Source organism: Ctenopharyngodon idella, chromosome 5 (genome assembly GCF_019924925.1).
Source record: "Ctenopharyngodon idella isolate HZGC_01 chromosome 5, HZGC01, whole genome shotgun sequence".
Lineage (NCBI taxonomy): Eukaryota > Metazoa > Chordata > Actinopteri > Cypriniformes > Xenocyprididae > Ctenopharyngodon > Ctenopharyngodon idella.
Window position 1 is genome coordinate 33525588 of NC_067224.1, and position 19501 is coordinate 33545088.

Sequence of the window (19501 nt, forward strand, 5' to 3'; positions counted from 1 at the left end):
AAATCCGCTCAAAGTGGCTGAGCATGTCAAGGTATGTGGGCATAAGAAGGAGGAAAGTGAAGCAGTGAGGCTGAAAGACAAAAACTTCTACAGTGAATTCAAATGAAGACAGAATGCAAAATCTGCCTCTCCAGCAAAGCCACCTCAAAATCAACATGAAACGGCCTACACAGCCCATTCTACTTTCATATGTGATGCATTTCATAGTATATTTCTGAATATTTATCAAGATAAAAGTAGGCCAGGGCTTGATTTAATTCATGTGGAATTCATGAAAATTGGGCGTTCCTCACCAGAACCTACTTTTAAAAAGGAGATGTGAAGGTTAATTTTCACGTTCACCTTCCAGAGCATCTCAATATATCCCAATGGTAGCGCTACATTTGCATTTACAGTACATTCATGCATTTGGCAGACACTTTTATCTAAAGCGACTTACAATGCATTCAAGGCATACGTTTAATCAGTTCATGCAATCCCTGGGAATGTAACTCATGCACTTAGCATTGAATCATGATGTTGCCTTGTCAAACCTTTGTTATTTGCTAATACTTCCATTATTTTTATTACATTATCATTAAATGACTGTCAACTACTGGCAAGATTATAAAAAGGCTACATTATTTACAACAGAAGCCTAAAATGCTACATTATTTTTTACAAAACATTATTTCCAGCCTAAAGGCCCATTCACACCAAGAACGATAACTATAAAGATAACTATAATGATAACTGTATTTGCGTCCACACCAACGAACGATAATGGTCTGTTTATTCCAAGCTTGCTCACTGCAGTTTCAAAGTGTGTAACGTTACAACATGTTTTTACTGTTCTTGTTGCATTTACACGGCTTTAACCAGCCGATGTCCTCAGCATGCTATGTTTCGAGTGAATAGCTAGTGTAATCAGTCTAATCTAACACTGAATTTAGCTGACAAAGTCAATATGGTGGAATAAAAACAACACCTAGTCCTTTTCACTGCAACTTCAAAGGAAGCAAGACATGTTGCCGAAACTAGCGCTGGATACTGAAGTAATTTTATGTTACACTCAGATTTTTACCATGTTTACTGTGTTTTCCATATATCCATTTTCTTTAAAGTATTCTTGAAAAGGGGGTATTACTTGTCAAACAGTGGTGGCTTATTCTGGACCTCGGCGATTAACTTCTCCGCAATGTCGTCTGCCACTTTAACAAAAACGTGTGAGCCTTTAAAGGGTTAGTTCACCCAAAAATGAAAACAATGTCATTTATTACTCACCCTCATGTCGTTCTACACCTGTAAGACCTTCATTCATCTTCAGAACACAAATTAAGATATTGTTGATGAAATCCGATGAGTCAGTGAGGCCTCTATTGAGAGCAAAGCCATTGAAACTCTCAAGGTCCATAAAGGTACTAAAAACATATTTGAAACAGTTCATGTGAGTTCAGTGGTTCTACCTTAATATTATAAAGCAACGAGAATACTTTTTGTGCGCCAAAAAAACCCACTACTTCATGAAGCTTCTGAGCTTTATGAATCTTTTGTTTCGAATTAGTGATTCAGATCTCCTATCAAATGGCTAAACTACTGAAATCACACGACTTCGGCGCTCCAATCAACTGATTCGATTCGTAAAGCCCTGAAGCAGTGTTTTGAAATCGGCCCATATAGATATTGTTGAAAAGTCATTATTTTGTTTTTTTGGCGCACATAAAGTATTCTTGTCGCTTTATAATATTAAGATAGAACCACTGAACTCACATGAACTGAACTTGAGAGTTTCAATGGCTTTGCTCTCAATAGAGGCCTCACTGAGCCATCGGATTTCATCAACAATATCTTAATTTGTGTTCCGAAGATGAACGAAAGTCTTACGGCTGTAGAACGACTTGAGGGTGAGTAATAAATGACTTTATTTTCATTTAGGGTGAACTAACCCTTTAAATTAGAATGGATTCAGTGTTTTATCGTTTAACAGCTGGAAAAAAATCTTTCTGAAAGTGATCCCAATGATATCGTTTTTCTATATCATTGTGGTGTGGACAGTGGAAGTTGTTTCAGAAGTTATGAACGAAAACAAAGACATTTTTTTTTCTTCTGAATAATGCCCACCAAAAAATTGTGCACAATAGAAATGTGCATTAAGAATGTGAAAAGGGTCTAATTTTGATTTTGTGTCGACTTGAATAATGTCACAATAGTGTATTTTTATCAGTTTTATGATCCTCATTAAATGAATCTGATAAGTATGTCTAATAAGACAGGCCTGAGGTGGAGTCGTCTCACTCTCCGTCTCTGCAGAAGGGAATTGCAGTGGCCCGGTTCACGGTGCCTGAGGGGCCAATCTGCACACGGGGCCACAGAGGCACACACTCAGAGACTGGAGACTAGAGCACTAGCAACGCTGCAATTATCCTGATTACCAACCAGGACGACTTCACGCTCCAGGGCTGCTCTGAACCCCCTGCCTGTTCGGTCTCTTTCTTTCTCCAAAGTCTACCTTCCTGTAACACTGCAACAGCACATCTGAGTGCCAGTCAGCGCAAAGCGTAATCCTTCTGAAAACAAATGATCACTCAAAGAGATGGTGCTTCAAAGGACAGGTGCAGCTGGTGATGGTCCATATGTCTTCTTAAAGCCAAATAAGATGAGAGGACTCGGCTCTCTGAGATTCTATACGGGGTCTAATGCTATTATTCGTATGGACGCTAAGAGGCCTATTGTTCCTGACACCAATCTGTCCCTCTGTTTGCATTAGGGCTTGGGCCAGTTCAGCAAGACGCTAAACAGAACTGGGTTACACTTAATAAAAACTTTAATTCACATAATAGAATGCTTAACAGATCAGCAATTTACCTATATATATATATATATTATATATACATATATATTAAACACTTATCTCAGTTTAATATGCAGAGACAACCAAAATCCTTTGTAGGTTGACTTCCTGGGAAGTGTAAACACTGTCTCTCTGTGGTGCTTTCAAAACATTGTTCTGCTTGAGTGGTCCGACAGGTCAACATATGGCATGAGTTTGAGGCGGGACAAAGTATTTGTCCAAACAATGGAGTGGTTGAAAAAACCTGTTTGGAAAAGATAATCATTTTTGAGATTACATTTGGAGCTGCTAAATATGTTTGACAGTCTGTTTCATGATATTTCAAACTATTGAATGTACAGTACATCAACTTGTTTTATTAAAATAAATAATAAAACAAAATTATAAGTAAAATTATTTTAATAACTTTACTGTAAAAATATGGAAGCAACATTTTGTTTTACGGATTGAAATTAATTCACAGTAAAGAATGCATATTTCATTAACTGAAAGAATGTTAATATACCAAATAATTACTAACATTTTTTACCTTTATAATATACTCACAACCACCTTGAAAACACAGGTGGTAAAGAGAAAGCCACATGTAGAACCAAGGTTCATTACAAGTTGCTTTTCCATATGTATATTGAAAATATTATGACCACCATGCCTAATATGCTGTTGGTTCTCCGGGTGCTGCCAAAACAGCCTCTTCAAGACCCCTGAAGGTGTCCTATGCTTTCTGGCAACAAGATGTTAACAGTAGATCCTTCAAGTTCTGTAGGTTGCGAAGTGGAGCCACGTGGATCATACTTGTTGGTCCTGCACATCCCATAGATGCTCAGTTGGACTAGATTGAGGCCAGGGCAACACCTTGAACTCTTCATCATGTTCCTCAAACCATTCCTGAACAATGTGTGCAGTGTGGCAGGGTGCATTATCCTGCTGAAAGAGGCCACTTTCACCAGTGAACACCGTTGTCATGAAGGGGTGTACCTGGTCTGCAACAATGTTTAGGTAGGTGGCACGTATCCACATGAATAGCTGGACCCAGGGTTTTCCAGCAGAACGTTGCCCAGAGCAAGAAGGCGACCTTCTTCCCCTGCTCCAAGGTCCAGTTCCAACGCTTGTATACCCTTTCAATGGTGGACAGGGGTCATCATAGGCACTCTGATTGGTCTGCGGCTACGCAGCAGTGTGAGACGTTTCTCCCATAACCATCATTAAAATTTTGTGTGACTTGTGTCACAGTAGACCTTCTGTTGACTCGGAATAGAGAGTATAGCCTTCCTTGCCTTTGTGCATCGATGAGCCTTGGGAGCCCAACACTCTGTTGCTGGTTTGTGGTTTGTTCCTCCTCGGACCACTGTTAGTAAATTCTCACCAATGCTGATTGAGAGTAACCCACAAGCCTTGCCATTTCAGAGATACTCTGACCCATTTGCCTTGCCATAACAATTTGGCCCTTGTCAAAGTCGCTCCATTTCTGCTTGTAATCATCATGTTGATTATAAGAACTGATAGTTTGCTTACCATCTAAAGCCGGGTGCATACTGTGCGATTTATAATAGTCCTTTTATGATCATTAATCGGCTGTCGGTGAACATGTCAAACTAGCGATCAAAGACTACAGATTTTCGCCTAGGATTATAGGAATCTTTTAGGATTCTCAAAATTTGTCTCAATCTGTCATAGTGCTATCTATCTATCTATCTATCTATACACATCGGCCACTTTATTAGGTACACCTGTTCAACTGCTTGTTAACGCAAATATCTAATCAGCCAATCACATGGCAGCAACTCAGTGCATTTAGGCATGTGCTGAAGTTCAAACTGAGCATCAGAATGGGGAAGAAAGGTGATTTAAGTGACTTTGAATGTGGCATGGTTCTTCTCAAACTGGTTTCTTGAACATGACAATGAGTTCACTATACTCAAATGGCCTTCACGGTCACCAGATCTCAATCCAATAGAGCACCTTCAGGATGTGGTGAGGAATGTCAATTTACATTTTTTCACTGTAAATTATAAGATGACGTGCTCTTTTTCACTTCCAAAAACTACATAAAATTACATGAAATGTCACATTAGGACATTTATGATCATGTTATCTGAAAAGAGTAGTATGTCCAAATTCACAGTATATAAAACAGTAGGCGAAAAGTACCCAGATGACCTACTATTCCTGGTGAGATGCATTCGATAGACACTTTACTATCCTATGAGGCCATGGGAGACAAGTTGTGAATGGCAATGAAGCAATGCAACTGATGCTGGTGGGTCACATTACGAATGTAGTATGTCCATATTACTTTCATACTACACATATCCATATTATATAGAACATAATTTTTTAGAGGTTGTGAAGTAATTGCTTATTCAAAAGAAGTACCTATGGTGTTTTGGATACAACCAGAATGCAGCGACTGACCAATCAGAAGCAAGTATTCTAGAGAGCTTTGTGATAAAATACTTTTTTTTTTTTTTTTGATAAACTGCCTAGAGTTTTAAATTGTTTAAAAAGGTTTGTTGAATGGCTACAAAGCTTCTTGTCAATATATTAAATTTGACTTTTTTTCAGATCAAGTGTATCTGTACACCATTAAAAGAGAGAATGACTGTTAGAAGTTGCACATTGTACAGTATGAGAGCACCATCAGCATCCAACTGATTAAACCAATTGTAAGTCTAGATAAAAATAAAAGATGCACTCTGAATTGTAGAGGGCAGAACACGAGAAAAAGAAAGAGTCCTTTGCTGCAGCGGACTACTCAAATCCATTAACACAGCAGAGATAGAACATAAAGGATGACAGCAGCAGGGAGGCAGAGAGGAAAACCCCCAGGGATGTGATCAGACGCACATCTTTCAAGCTGACAAAAACTACACACGGAAAAAAGACAGCGTGCACTCTGAGATGTTTATAGACTGTTACAACTCTGGTTTCTCTAAACCAACATGAGCTCACATACTTCAGAGCACATTTATCTAGGATATCACCCCTTATCTAGCACAAACACAGCACTGGATGACTAAAAAAGTGAGAAAAAAAAAAAAAAAAAAAATCAGCTTGAAGACTTTAGTATTTTGGAAACAGAATGTAAGCATGGCCAACTTCAGGTGTATTGCCTGTATTCCCTGCAGGTCCCCTTGTTTGTCTTCAAAGCAAGCGGTGCACTATTATGAGCTAATCTACAGCAGATCAATACGGCACACTCCAAGCATGCTCAGCCTGACTAACACAATCACTTCTTACATGGGTTCTCTGCAGAGACACAATGGATCTCTGAGGACATGCACTGTAGCGTATCTGCAGATTTCTGAGGAGAAACACTTTAACAAAGCATTTCAGCTACTCCACGACAATGTTTTTGCATTAGTCTTTCAAACTGGGAAATGGGAAGTTACATATTTGATGGAGCAGTCAAAATATTTTTGAGGACTATGTTTTGGAATGTAACTAAAGTCAAGATGAGCGGCTGAGTTGAAAGATTGTATATTTATGCATTTTACAAACACTTATTTACTCACTCTCCTATTATTTCTTTGTTCTGTGGAATTTTAAAGAACATTGGGGTCCAAACAACAGAGCAAGTCATACAAGTTTGGAATGATGACATGCTGACAGTAACCATTTTGGGGTGAACTAACCCAAGATTGTGGTGCCAAAAGTTTGTGAAATTCTAGAATGGCACAGTAGCGGTTTAGAAAATAACCAATTATAAACCATGCTGCATACCTCTTAAATATTCGTGCATAAAAGTATCACATGCTGTGTATCTTTTTTTAGTGTTTGAGGGAAAATGTTGAACAGTGACTGAAAAGCAGTAATTACAACAGGTTGCATGCTGTACTTGTCAAATCAATGTTGTTAACCTCATAAATACGCAAATAAGAATCTTAACCCAGGTTTTGCAGTGTCAAGTCTCAAAACCTGACTACTCGAGACTAAGGATTAAGTTAACCTAGGGTTAAAAATGACACTGGGATAATGATTTCAATTGTGAGAAACTCACTAATGCGCATTTACTAGAGATATTTATTCAGTTCAAGCAGTGTTGGGGAAAGTTACTTTGTAATGCCTTATACCGCATTACTCCTTAAAAAAGTAACTATTGGCATTACTTTTTATGGAATTGTTACTTTTTGCGTTACTTTTTCTCACATGGGCTGGGCTTGCTTCTTTATTTTTTATTAAAAAAAAGTTATATTTTTGGCAAATGTAAAGGCCCTTTCTGAAACAAACACACACACACACACACACACACACACACACACACACACACACACACACCAAAAAATGAATATGAATAAGCCTCTGGCTGAAGGAAATGCAAATTCATACGTGTACAGTAGAGGGTGCAGCTCAAACAAACCTTTCAGCTGTGCTGCCATTCTGGATTGCAGAAGAAAAGGATGCAGGATAAGTTCATCACTTACTTTAGCAAAAAATGAAACAAATGTGATGTTTATCAAATCATTTCTGCTTATTGGTATGGTTGAATTTGGATCATTGAGGGTCAGCAGTAAAGACATTGGTTAATCAAATGAGATTAAATACATAAAGTATTTTTGTGAAATTTAACATTTCATTACTGCAGGTTTGTGTAATATTCTGAGTTTGCATTTCACTGTTTTTATTCATTTTGAGGAATACTGAATCTGTTTTTGTGCAAGTGCGATGAGTAAATGCATGTTCACATTTAGTCTAGAAATACACTAGCCATGTTTACACAGCGCACACAACGCCTCTGCACTTCCGATTTCTCTCAACATGGGGACAGAAGCTGTGTAAGTCGATAAATGGGAAAAAAAGTAACTTGCGTTACTTATTTGAAAAAGTAACCCAGATATTTTCATTATTGCTATTAACAATTTCATTTTTGTAATACAGACAAGGTCGAAGCAAAGACATGGGTTTCTCAATAAATTCTTGAAATCATTTTATTTTGCACCTCAAAACAAGAAGGGAATGAGTATGTGGTACATTGGGAATGTAGACACAGCTGTAGTTTTACATTTTCTTTTTTTTTTGGTGTAAGCTCAGAGAAAACAAAATTGTTAATACAGTCATAATAATTGCACTTCATAAATCTAGACTGTAGCCAGCTTTTTGCCTCTGCCAGAAACACCCCGTCGCCTCTCTCGAGTTTCTAAATTCAATTTACCAATGAAATTTGACTGACAAAAGAAATGCTAATTTAACGCCAGGGACCGCTGTGCCCATCCAATTTTTCTTTATTTCCCCCCTCTCTGTCCCACAAGGCATTAGTCTTCTCAGTAATCTAAGTGCAGTACATTCACAGGAAAGTCACAGTCGGAATAAATATTTCAGTGTTGAGACAAAGCTTACGAGCGGCCTCAACCTGGCTCGACACCGTTAGCACAGAGCTGAGAAAAACGCTCGTCCCCTCTCCTTCCACCTCTGTTTGAGAGAGGCACCACAATGATTGTTTTTATCGTTTCAAAAAGAGGAATGGTCAAGCGACACCTCTGATAGGTTAACTACCCTCAGGTCTTCGTTTAATGGAGTCACTTGTACTTCTAAACTTCAAAGCCATGAGGGAAAAGTAATTTGATCCCTAACCAATCAAGAACAAGATTTCCAACAACAGACAGCTCATTTTCACAATTCCAATTCAGATTACTTTTGGCATGTCAGAATGTGTTCATTTGATGTTTCTTTTCAAAAAGACCTGATCGGTCGAACCTTGTTAATGAGGGTGGTCTCATTTCAGAGCTTTACTACAACCGATTCCTTTTATATCTGCTTATTTGGAGATTTGATTCCAGTGTAGGTAAATAAATGAGCGTTCTGTTGTTTAGTTCTCGGTGGTGATTACACCTTGAGAACAGCAGGAACTTATACTGCAGCCAAAGGAGAATAAAATCAAAATAAATGACCCTTAACGAAACATTAAAAAAAACTAAGCATTTTACACTCTTACTCCCTTAGCAGCCAATGCATATTATATACTACAAATATATATAAAATAAAACAACAAAAATAGGTTCAAGTCTTCAAGTTCTTTAAATACATTATATTCAAACGTGTAATTTCCAACCTCCCAAGACTTTCACACATTTTTACACCCCAAACAGTGCAATTTCTATGAAAAACAATTATCGCTAAGGTTTTTCCATCTTATCCATTAACGTCACCTAAAAGCACTGATCTAGTTGCCTTTTTGGTCTTTGAAATGTTGTAATGTGCGAATACCGTTACCTCTTACAGTGTTTTGTCAGCACAGGTTCAACCGTTTCTTTTATAGACAACCGTGGTGCTTAAAGACCATCATTCTTCATCACGTTAATCCAATCAGTTACTTGCAATGTGGGGAGGAGAAGAGGCCATTTACTTCATTTAAACCATTGACTCTCACCAAAAAATTATTAGTCTGATAAAATAATTCAAAAAGAAAAAAGATAAACAATTGGAAAACAACCAAAAAATCCCTCTTGGTAAAAAAGAGAGAAAAGAAAAGAATCACAGAATCCACATTTAGGAACATTCCAATTCCCAGCCAGCAATTCTCTCCCAGCTCTGAGCTGAGAGGCACCGATTGGCTTTCCAGCATTCACCCAACCATGTTTTGATCCAGATCTCCCCCAGTCTGCTTTGAGCAGGATCAAGAAACTCCACTGCAAATCTAGGCAATGGCAACAACTGCAGTTCGTGATTAAAGATTTTCCAGTCGCTCTTTATATTGGTCAGCCCGGCTCTTCTTATCTGTAAACAGGGAGGCGAATGTGTGCATGCTGGTGGTCCAATAGTCTCGGCACAGACACAGTCTCGTATCCCTTCCCCAACATCTGCTCCTTGATGCAGGGTGGATGGATGTCATTGATCAGGTATTCCAGGGACTGCAGACTGCTGCTCAACACTGATGTATTACATAGACTCTTACTGGGCAAACTGCAACACAGACCACCCGTGCTGTCGATGGGGGGGTGGTGGTGATGATGATGATGGTGGTGGTGATGATGAGGGTGTTGGTGATGGTGGGGGAAAGCCAGCTCCCTGTGCCCTGTCACCGGTCCAGCTGTGGTGGTAGCTCCTGGGAGCTCTTGTGGGTTGTAGCAGTCGCTGTCTGGCGTCACCAGAATGCTGTTCCATGGAGGCGCAAAGTACTGGCCGACAGAAAAGTTCCCATGCATCCCTACACAGTTCAAAGGGGAAGAGCTGACCTTGTCCAGTCCACCCCCGCCACTCGTACTGGCTGTCATTGGATAACCTCTGGAGGAGGACACCTGTGCCCCTCCGAGCATGATGGACCCTCCTGGGGCACAGGTTTCGGGTGACTTGCTAATGGCACCTCCACCTCCGCTCCCCCCACTGTACATCCTCAAAACTGCCTGCTGCTGCTGCTGTTGTTTCTGCCACAGCAGGTAGTCCATACCTTCAGGATACACCCCAGCCTTCATCACCTCCCCATTCTGCCCTGGTAGCACCGTCCCTGAATAGGCCATGTTTCCCTGCGGAGCCACACTAGTGACGTAAGTCCCCCCTGAGGAGTTAGCGGTGCCCTGTTTGGATGGGCTGGGGTTCGGAGGTCCTGTAGATGCCCCATTCTGACACACCTGCTGCAGAGCCTGGGCTTGGCAGTGCTGGTTGATCTGGTAAATGATGCTCTGGATGGAGGGAAGATTTGACTGAGGAGGGAGGTTCAGTCCTCGGCCCCCTGCCACAGGGATCACAGAACCGGCCACAGTGACATTAGGGGGGACTGACAGAGTGGTGGCCTCTGGCGGTTTGGGATGCCCTGTATGGTACACAATCTGTCCGTGGCAATGACCTAAAGTGCTGCTGTTGGGAGGCGGATAAGGAGCCACTGCTATCTGCGCCGGAGACAACTTAGTCCTCCTGCCCTCTGAGTTTTTGAGGACGCCCTTTGTTGAGGGTATGAAAGATGATGAGGAGGATGAGGATGATGACGATGAGGATGAGAGTTTGACGATCGCTAATAGACCCTGGTAGCCCCCAGTGTGGAGATGGGGATAGGGGCTGTAGCGCTGTCCAGTGGTGTCGTATCCATTCACAGTCCGGTTAAGGTGCTTGTGTTGGGGGACCCTGATGTTGGTGGGGAAGATCTTGATGGACAGAGGGCTGTTGGCTGTCTTCTGCGCGTAGGCATCCAGCTCTGCTGCACTGGGGTAGCGCGGGGAAGGCATGGGGACAGTCAGCTCACCTGCAAGACAAAAAAATATAAGAATATCTTTAGTCAGACTTTGGTAGAGCTGGAATATGGCGCACGAGTGTAGACTTTATGGCACCTTTTTGTCATTTTGGCAGATAATGATGCTACCGGTCTGGACATTCTTCTAAAGACTTTGGCACTCTATAATACAGTACTTGTGAGCAAATCCCAATCCATTTTAGTAGAGACAAGTGTGCCAAGCTTCCAGTAAAGACCTCCATCTTCGGTTGAAGGTCACACAGTCGTTGCCTTCAGGTGTGTAACAACTCTTGGCATCACCCTAAATGACCTGCTCTGCTTGGTGGATCACATTACAACAGCAGTTCTGCCTTTTCCACAACACAGACAATAAGGCCCTTCCTCAACTTATATACATGAATTGTATGTTCTCAGCTACCCATTTAGTATTTGGCATTGACCTTGTGTGAGTAGTTTCTTCATTCCAATCTTCACTGGTAAAAAAAATGTCTGCTAAGAATGAAAAATGTAATTGTACAAACCACAGATACATAATTCACAAACGATGTGAATACTGAATGTTTTAAATTCAGCCTCTCTATAGAAACTATATTTAATTCCTTACCCAGTTCTCTCTCTCTTTCTCACTTTATATTCCAGTAGAGGTTTATCCCTGGATAAATAGCTCTTTTTTAACTTGAAATCAGGCACCTAAGGCATTATTAAACCAGTGCTTTGTGAAATTAATTTGGCCTTTCTATTGTTCAAAATTGGGTTACCCTTGGAGACGGAAAGGAGAGCGAGCAGGAAGTAAGGAGGATAAAAGACTTGTTTAATTGCACTGACACATTTGAGATTTATAAGTAGCACCAGTAGGTCTTAGCCCTGGCCAGGCCAATTTCTCAATTATTCAATCAGACCATCTCCAAATGAAGAGACAGACCTACATTACCCCTCCCACAAACCCCCAAAAACTCTACTCCCTGGGAATTCGTAACCGGGTTTTTTTCAGCCTGTACAGAGAAACTGTGAGACAAAATGTACTGCACAAGCTTTGTCATAAAACATGATTGAGATATCCATTAAAAGCTGTGCTGCTAAAACTCACTGACTCACTCCTATTAAAACGCAAAGACCCACATGTTGGGCAGGGCAGGAAATGATAAAAAACCCAATAAGCCTTAATGTCTAATAGTACCCAGACAGCAAGACAAAGTGTCCTTGTAGATGGACTCTGTTTTGGCTTGATCAGGGTTTTGAATTAGGCGTTTTCAGAGAAACCTGGGGCTTTTGGGATTCTGAGAAAAACGAGTTGGGGAAACAAGGAGAAAGAGCAGCGAGAAGCAGTGCAGAGGATGAGCGGAGGTGAAGGGCCGTGGTGAGATTGGATTTAAACGACATTATTCAGGCAATTTCATGGCTACTTAGTTCAGTGCTACAAAAAGGCAGAGCGGGAGCAGGCAAAGCACTCAATTTACAAGTGATAAATCAACTGCCACAAATGACTACCAACCCTCTCAAAAATTATATTTTTAAGAAAAGTGTGCACATTTATTGGTTGTTTTTATCATTCTGACTAAAATTAAACTGCCATAAATGACTGTGTCAGCAAATGTCAGAGTGGTTTTTCCAGAACTCTAGGGATCCAGCTGTGAGGAAGTTGTTGCATTTCTGATTGTCACACTTTAAACATCCTTTACTCTCTGGCTTCCATTAAGCTGGCACAAGTCAATCACTCAAGAAGCTAAATCTACACCATCCATGTGCTCTAAGCCCTTAAAATCTAATAGCACATGGTAGAAGTAATTCCCAGGAGATAAGTGATGAAGTTGCATATCTAGGCAGATACCTCGCATATATATATATATATATATATATATATATATATATAACAAAAATATAATATTATAGAATAAAATACAAAACATTATTTTATATTTACATTATATATCATTTATAAAATAAGCTTTTAAAAATAGTTTACAATTATAATCACATACTGTATAAAATATTTTATACTGTTAGATTAAGATGTGGCACTCCAAAATATTGTCTATATTAAAATTTATTTTTTAAAGATAAACAATACTTCATAGTGCCTTGTCTTAATTGAACAGTTTGAACAATTAAGATGATAGAGGAAAAAGAATTTTAAAAGAAATTCAAAACAAAATTTCAAATAAACGCTTTCTTTAGCTGCTGCACAAACTTTTCCAGTGTATAGAACAAATCTGACACATCCCTCTACCCAAAACAGTTTTATTTCATGTATATTTATAGGATGTCTTGCTTGAGTGGCCTGCCTCAGACCACAGCATTTCAAATGGAATTGGAACCGAGACTCCAGAGAAGGCCAAAAAATGCAAAATTGCATCTGTTTGTGCTGCTGCTGTTGTTGTTGATATACATGTCATGTGGCATCACCCTACTTCTTTTGGGTTTTAGATCACAGACAGACACCCTGATTTTTGCTCAATGACAGCAAGATTTCCATAAACGTATTCACAACATAGCATGGCCTTTCACACATTATTGATTTTTTTTATTATTATTTTATTGCTGCTTTTATATCAGAGTCACTGTCTGAACTGACTGATGTTTTGTTTCATCTATGACCACCTTTTTATGGACATCATTATTTATTTTCAGGCTATTTACTTAAGTATGAGAGTTAGGTCATATTTTAGGCCACATCCAAGCAAACAACCTCGTTCAACATTCACTGTCTCAGACTAGCTCTTTCATGTCTAATAAGTCTTTTTAAAGCATTCCTGAGGCTACAGAGGTCTGCAGAGTGTTTAAAGCGCGTATGTTAGCTGGCATCTTCTTGGGCAGCGGATGAAAGGATGCTCGTCTCTGCGCTGTCACAGTCTAATTGGAGGTGTTCTAAATGGGTCAGATGAAATGGGGGGCTGTCGAGCATCTGTCCAGCCCATGCAGGGCCAGCAGAGGGGCCGACACTTTCAACCCCCTCGGTGACAGCAGCGCCACTGCGCTTTGATGTTTCTCCGACAGCCAGCACAGAAGGGTGGGTGGGAAGGGTTTGTGCGTGTGTGTGTGTCTATGTGATACGACTAGACTGACAGTTTCCTCACTTCATTGGATCCAAAGAGAAAAAAAAAACTGTGGATTTCAAAGAGGCGTCGCTGGTCCGTATGCAAATAGACGAGCCAATTTTCTGATCTCCTTTACGTAAGGGGGGTTGGATCGGGTGACTATCTTTGATCATCACATGGTTTAATTAAGGAGCCATGCTTTGCCATGTCACTCTCCCTTAGCCTTCTATCTCTCTCCTCCCTTCACTTCATCTCGCTTCGTGATGGGGCCAAAATGTGCTAATTATCATTAAAGCGCAGCTAATGCTGTTGCTGCCATGTGTTTTTGGGTGACAGGTCCATATTTTCCATTCCTAAACTGCTCCGTTGAATCCTCTCGTACAATGGATAAAGCTGCTGTTGCTGTCTTTCTCTCTGTGGCCCGCTCTTGTTTGTCAACAGGCAAAAGCCTCCAGCACCTGACCTGCCATCAAAGGGTTTCACACTTCACAGGCCACAGGGATTAGATGCCTTTCAGACCCATAGAGAGCTGCTCCAACCCACAAAGGCCTCTGGCCATTACTGCAGCTATGAGCACAACGCAGGAGAGAGAAAGAGAGGTTTGAGGTAGCCATCACTGATTTTCTCTGGTGATTCTTTACTAAACGCTTTTAAATTATAATTAAATCCATGTCAAGCTCATAAGCCCACACAGAATCTGCCCGAAACGAAAAAACGAAAAGAAAGGTAGCGTTGCCCTCACTGATGTAAAGCGGCGTGTGTGATTCAAATCAAAAGACATACAAATCGTCTACTAAAGAAAACATCTGTTGCAACTAGCACATTCTCTAACAACTTTTTCCTCAGTGGAAATTAGTGTTAAAAGTACCGACTTTGATACAAAGTCAGTACTGAAATTTTAAAAATGTGACACTTTAAGCGCTGCCGAGCGGATTCGTAAACACCTCTGATTGGCCATTGTGTTCAAGCGCTCAACATATATGTCTGTGTTTGGCTACAATGATCAATGCACGGGAGCGTTTAAAAGCACATGGAAGTGCTTGAATTTGAAAGTGGAAGCGTTTGAAAGCAGACCGGTCTGCTGATAGACTACTGCTTTCAAACACTTCCGTGTCGATCTGTGTAAGCGTTCTGTGAAGAGCGTCACTGATGTCTATTTACAACATGTTTTTGAAGCGTTGATCATTGTAGCCAATCACAGACATATCTGATGAGCGCATGACCACAATGGCCAATCAGAGGTGTTTTACAAATCCACTCAACAGCTCAAACGGTCACATTTTTGACATTTCAACGATTTTTGACAACACTAGTGGAAATCAAGGATGCTAGAACTGCACATGTGGTGACACACCAAAATGAAAATAAGGATCAATATCACAATGTTTTTACATTTTTATACAGATATAGATAGCTATAGCAGGGTTGAAGATAGATTATGCAAAATACAGTTTCATGGCCAGCTGAATTATTTGTGTTTACATTTATTATTACATTTATCTAAATACATTTCAATGCACTCACCACTGGCAGGCTAGTCAGTTCTAAGTTATTAACTTGATGTTTGTTTATCATGATGAAATGGGTTTCTATGAAAGCACCAGATGGGCAAACGCTGAACTTTTAAATGTGACTTGTTTGACTTGTTTTCCTCACACTTCCCCCTGCCCAGATATTACACTAACATTATCTGTCACGTAGGCCATCCCCCGAGTGAGTGCGAGTGTGAGATCTTTCATCAACTCAGACCTGCGTGACTTATTGGTGCTCAATGTCTCTGATCACGCTTGCGAGTACAGCGCAGATGGCGTCCTGTGATAAACACAGACAATCACACCTAAACACACGCACCCACACGATAAACTCAATAACAGATCCACACAAGAGACACGTTCGCAGCGCGAACACGCTACAAATGAAAACAAAACATACTCCAGTAAATAGGCAGACATGAAACCACACACGCTATCACACACCGGCTCAGTGGAGTGAAGCGTGTTGTGGTTGCTCCTGTTTGCAGTATGTATGTGTGTTTTGCGTATGTTAATGTGGGGCAGGAGTTCTAACAGGTGTCTGCATGGGCGACAGTCTGCAATGCCTCCTGGGCAAAATGCTTCACACTTGCTTCATCTCGACATGCGACAGCCTTGTACGGATTAATTATTTCCCTTGAGGAAGGTAGCAATCCATTCCTCGCTAGCTCACAGAACAGGAGCTACTGTGTGTGTGTGTGTGTGTGTGTGTGTGCACTCAGTCCCACAAACACAGCAAGAGCAAACCGAATTACACAAGCCCTGTCCTGTCCATTTATTGCTGATTATTCCTCTTCACTTTACAGAAATGATCCATCGCTTTGCTGGCTGTTTTGATGCCGCACGTTTACCAGCAATCTAATATCAGTGCTGTCCTCAGCGAGCGTATTCAGTCATGCATTGTGCCTTTTCCCTCTTCTGGCATACGGACAAATGATCCCATCCTGCCAGGCACAAAGCGCTCGGGGAGGACGGGAGGGGAAGATTGCGGGAAACGGGATGGCAGGGGGATAATTAGCGGAATGACCTCTGTCCTTAATCACTCGCGGCTGGCACTGAGTGCCCGTGTGTCAGAGCGGCAGTTCTCTAAATGCCATCTCTCATTACCGCCGACGCACACCAACCAGAGAGGACTTGCACATACACAAACACACATAAAGACAACAGGACCTGATCTCCGCAATCTCCCTGCCATCCCGCTGCAGTCTCACATGGCAAACGGACACCTGCAGGCTGAACACTGACGTCCTGTCATGGGGTAGATGGGTCAGGGTGAGCGGGGCTAGGAAAGGCCTGGGTCAGCTTTGGATGCAGGTGCAACGGAAGCCATACGGATAACGCACGTCCTTCACGCTGCCTGGACCGCCCTTGAGCGAGCAGGCAGTGTGGAGGAGGCATAATCCTAAATACTCAATTAACACTACTCTAATTAGCAGCAAGAGTGCGTGTGTGCTGGAGGGGGGCATCAGAGGGATATGAGTGAATGTGAGGGGGAAGAAAATTGCAACTGGAGATCCTAAAAAATGGGAATTGTCTATGTAGGCTGTTTATTCGTTCTTTAAAGCAATGCATCAAGGCAAAGAAAGAAAAAGAGAGCGAGTAAGGGGCCAGATGTGTGCATGCATCCTCAGGGAGGCGTCTGCAGGAAATGATGCAGAGATGAAAGAGAAGTGGTGACACAAAATAACTGAATATTTTCAGAGCGTCGCATTTACAATTAACTTCCCACGAAGAGTAGCACTCTACAGAAGCACAGATGACGTTGAACACTTCAGCCCTATAAATATGTGAAGCATCTGTAACGGTTGAGAAGTGAAAGAATAAATAAAACCTTTGAAATGTCCAGCCGTGTCGATCATGTCTGCAGAAGCGGGAGAGAAGGGGTTTAACAGCCGCTGGGTTTCAACAGAACAAAGAACACACAAAACCACATCAGCTTTGGCTCAACAAATATGGGTTGTGGCAAGGCACAGATAAACAGGAACTGATTCTGAGAAAAACACACACATACACTGTCAGATGCAATGCAACATCCAGCAGGTTTACAGCGTTCCTCCCTCCTCTCAAAGTCTGAGTTGTTAAAGCGTAGAAGTGGTCAGCACAAACGCTTAGACAGGCACAGCCATCATCTTTATGTGCCAGCGTGCGTGCGAGACATCTGACCCTGGGAATTTTGGGCCAAGCCCAGTTTCTCCTCCACTGTAGGTGCCTTGGTCTCTCATTGTGATTTAAAATAAATCACACAATTTGAAAGTGTGAAAATATGTCCTACACTGGTGTTAGGACAGTATACACTTGAGTATACAGACTACAGTGTCATTTTTACACTGTATCTGAGGCTATATCAAACAGTATTATAAGGTCTTGAGAAAATAATTTGAAATATTTATTATTGAATATTGCATTCTATTTCATATACTACTTTTTTATTTCGAATATTCTTACAAAAATTACAAATTCACTTGTAGCATTAAAAAAGTTTTTATTTTTATTTTTAATTAATTTAGACAAAAATAGTATTGAATTTTAATATCAGCCATTTATTGGGAATCAGTCATAACATGAAAATAATTATCAGCCAAGATTTTAATATTGGTGCATCTCATGGTACACTATTGGCACTGGATCTAATTTCCCCTCAAAATTTCACAGATTCACTAACGTGACTTCAACTTCATGAATTTAGCCAGGAAACTTTCGCAAACTAAACCTCTTTCGTAACACAAAGGATTGTGGGCAATATTACAGTAAAAAACGTGCGGATGCTCAATAGTTAATCAAAGGTCCTATGGATTTTCAGTGTCTTAGAATGTACAGTAGTAATCCGAATATTGCATACTATGTAGGACAGATAGTATGCAGACTGGGATTCAGTTTTGGCCAGGTTAAACATACACAAAACAGTCAAAATACAACTCCTGCATGCACTCCACAACACAAGCAGGTCTCTCTCTGAGACCCTCTCAGCAAAAAGGTTTCATAAAAAGTGGGACATTGAGAGAGCGAGCGAGCATGAGGGACTTCTGGTGTCGTTGTATTCTAAACAATACCTGCCTGTTGTTAATGGACGTGTCATCTGCTCTTCTCTCACACTGATTACTCAGCGATTACTAACCCAGGCCCCCAGTCGCCGTAACAACCGTTGCCGGCACAATGGAACCCTGAATGTGGCAGCTGTTTGAAGCTCTACAATTAACCCAGCATGCCTCTGTGTGCCTCTCTGGCTCTAATTGAGTGGAGAGCTGAAAGAACGCGGCTGTCCTCCCCCAGACCTCCTGCACCGCAGGCTCGGGTTCAGATCTCTGCCCCTCTCAAACACACACGCTAATGACAATAATAGAGCAGGACTGTGAACCTGTCTGTCCAGACCAAGAGTCCTACAGAGAGAGACATCTGAATTTGCATGCACTGATAAAAATAGGTATGCTAATGATTCAGACTAATTGCTAAACGGATTGCACAAGTAAGTGGGAAACACAAACAATGCAAAGTTGGGATTACTTACAGAATTACTTACAATACTTACAGAATTATGGGTAATAAGTGATATGATGCAAGCAAATGATGTGATATGCAAGCAAATCTTATGGGTTTGTGCTGTCACTAAAATATATAGTTCACCCATAGTTCGCCCAAAAATTATCCCATGATTCACTCACCCTTGAGCAATTCAAGGTGTATATGACTTTCTTCTTTCAGCCAAACACAGTCGGAGTTACATTAAAAAATATCCTGGCTCTTCCCAGCTTTGTAATGGGATTAAATGGCGCCCGAGTGACCTCTGACCTGATACATCGGGTCAGAGGTCAATCTTCCACCGGAACTAGACTCACGTATGGCTGTTGCCTGAAGCCAGGTTTTACAGTATATAATATGGATAGAAAAATATGGATATTTTTCTTACAAAAACCCATCACTTCAGAAGGCCTTTATTAAGCCGTAT

At 41.0% G+C, this 19501-nt stretch overlaps 1 protein-coding gene across 3 annotated transcripts in view; it reads right to left on the bottom strand.

Moving 5' to 3' along the window:
• Positions 1-7728: 7728 nt before the first annotated feature.
• fam222aa (family with sequence similarity 222 member Aa) overlaps positions 7729-19501 on the bottom strand; it is a 62933-nt gene continuing 51160 nt past the window's right edge. For all 3 annotated transcript variants that reach the window (XM_051894323.1, XM_051894324.1, XM_051894322.1), the window contains one exon: positions 7729-11003. In XM_051894323.1, coding sequence (XP_051750283.1) covers positions 9541-11003 — 1463 coding nt within the window. In that variant the 3' untranslated portion in view covers positions 7729-9540. The remainder of the gene's footprint in view (positions 11004-19501) is intronic.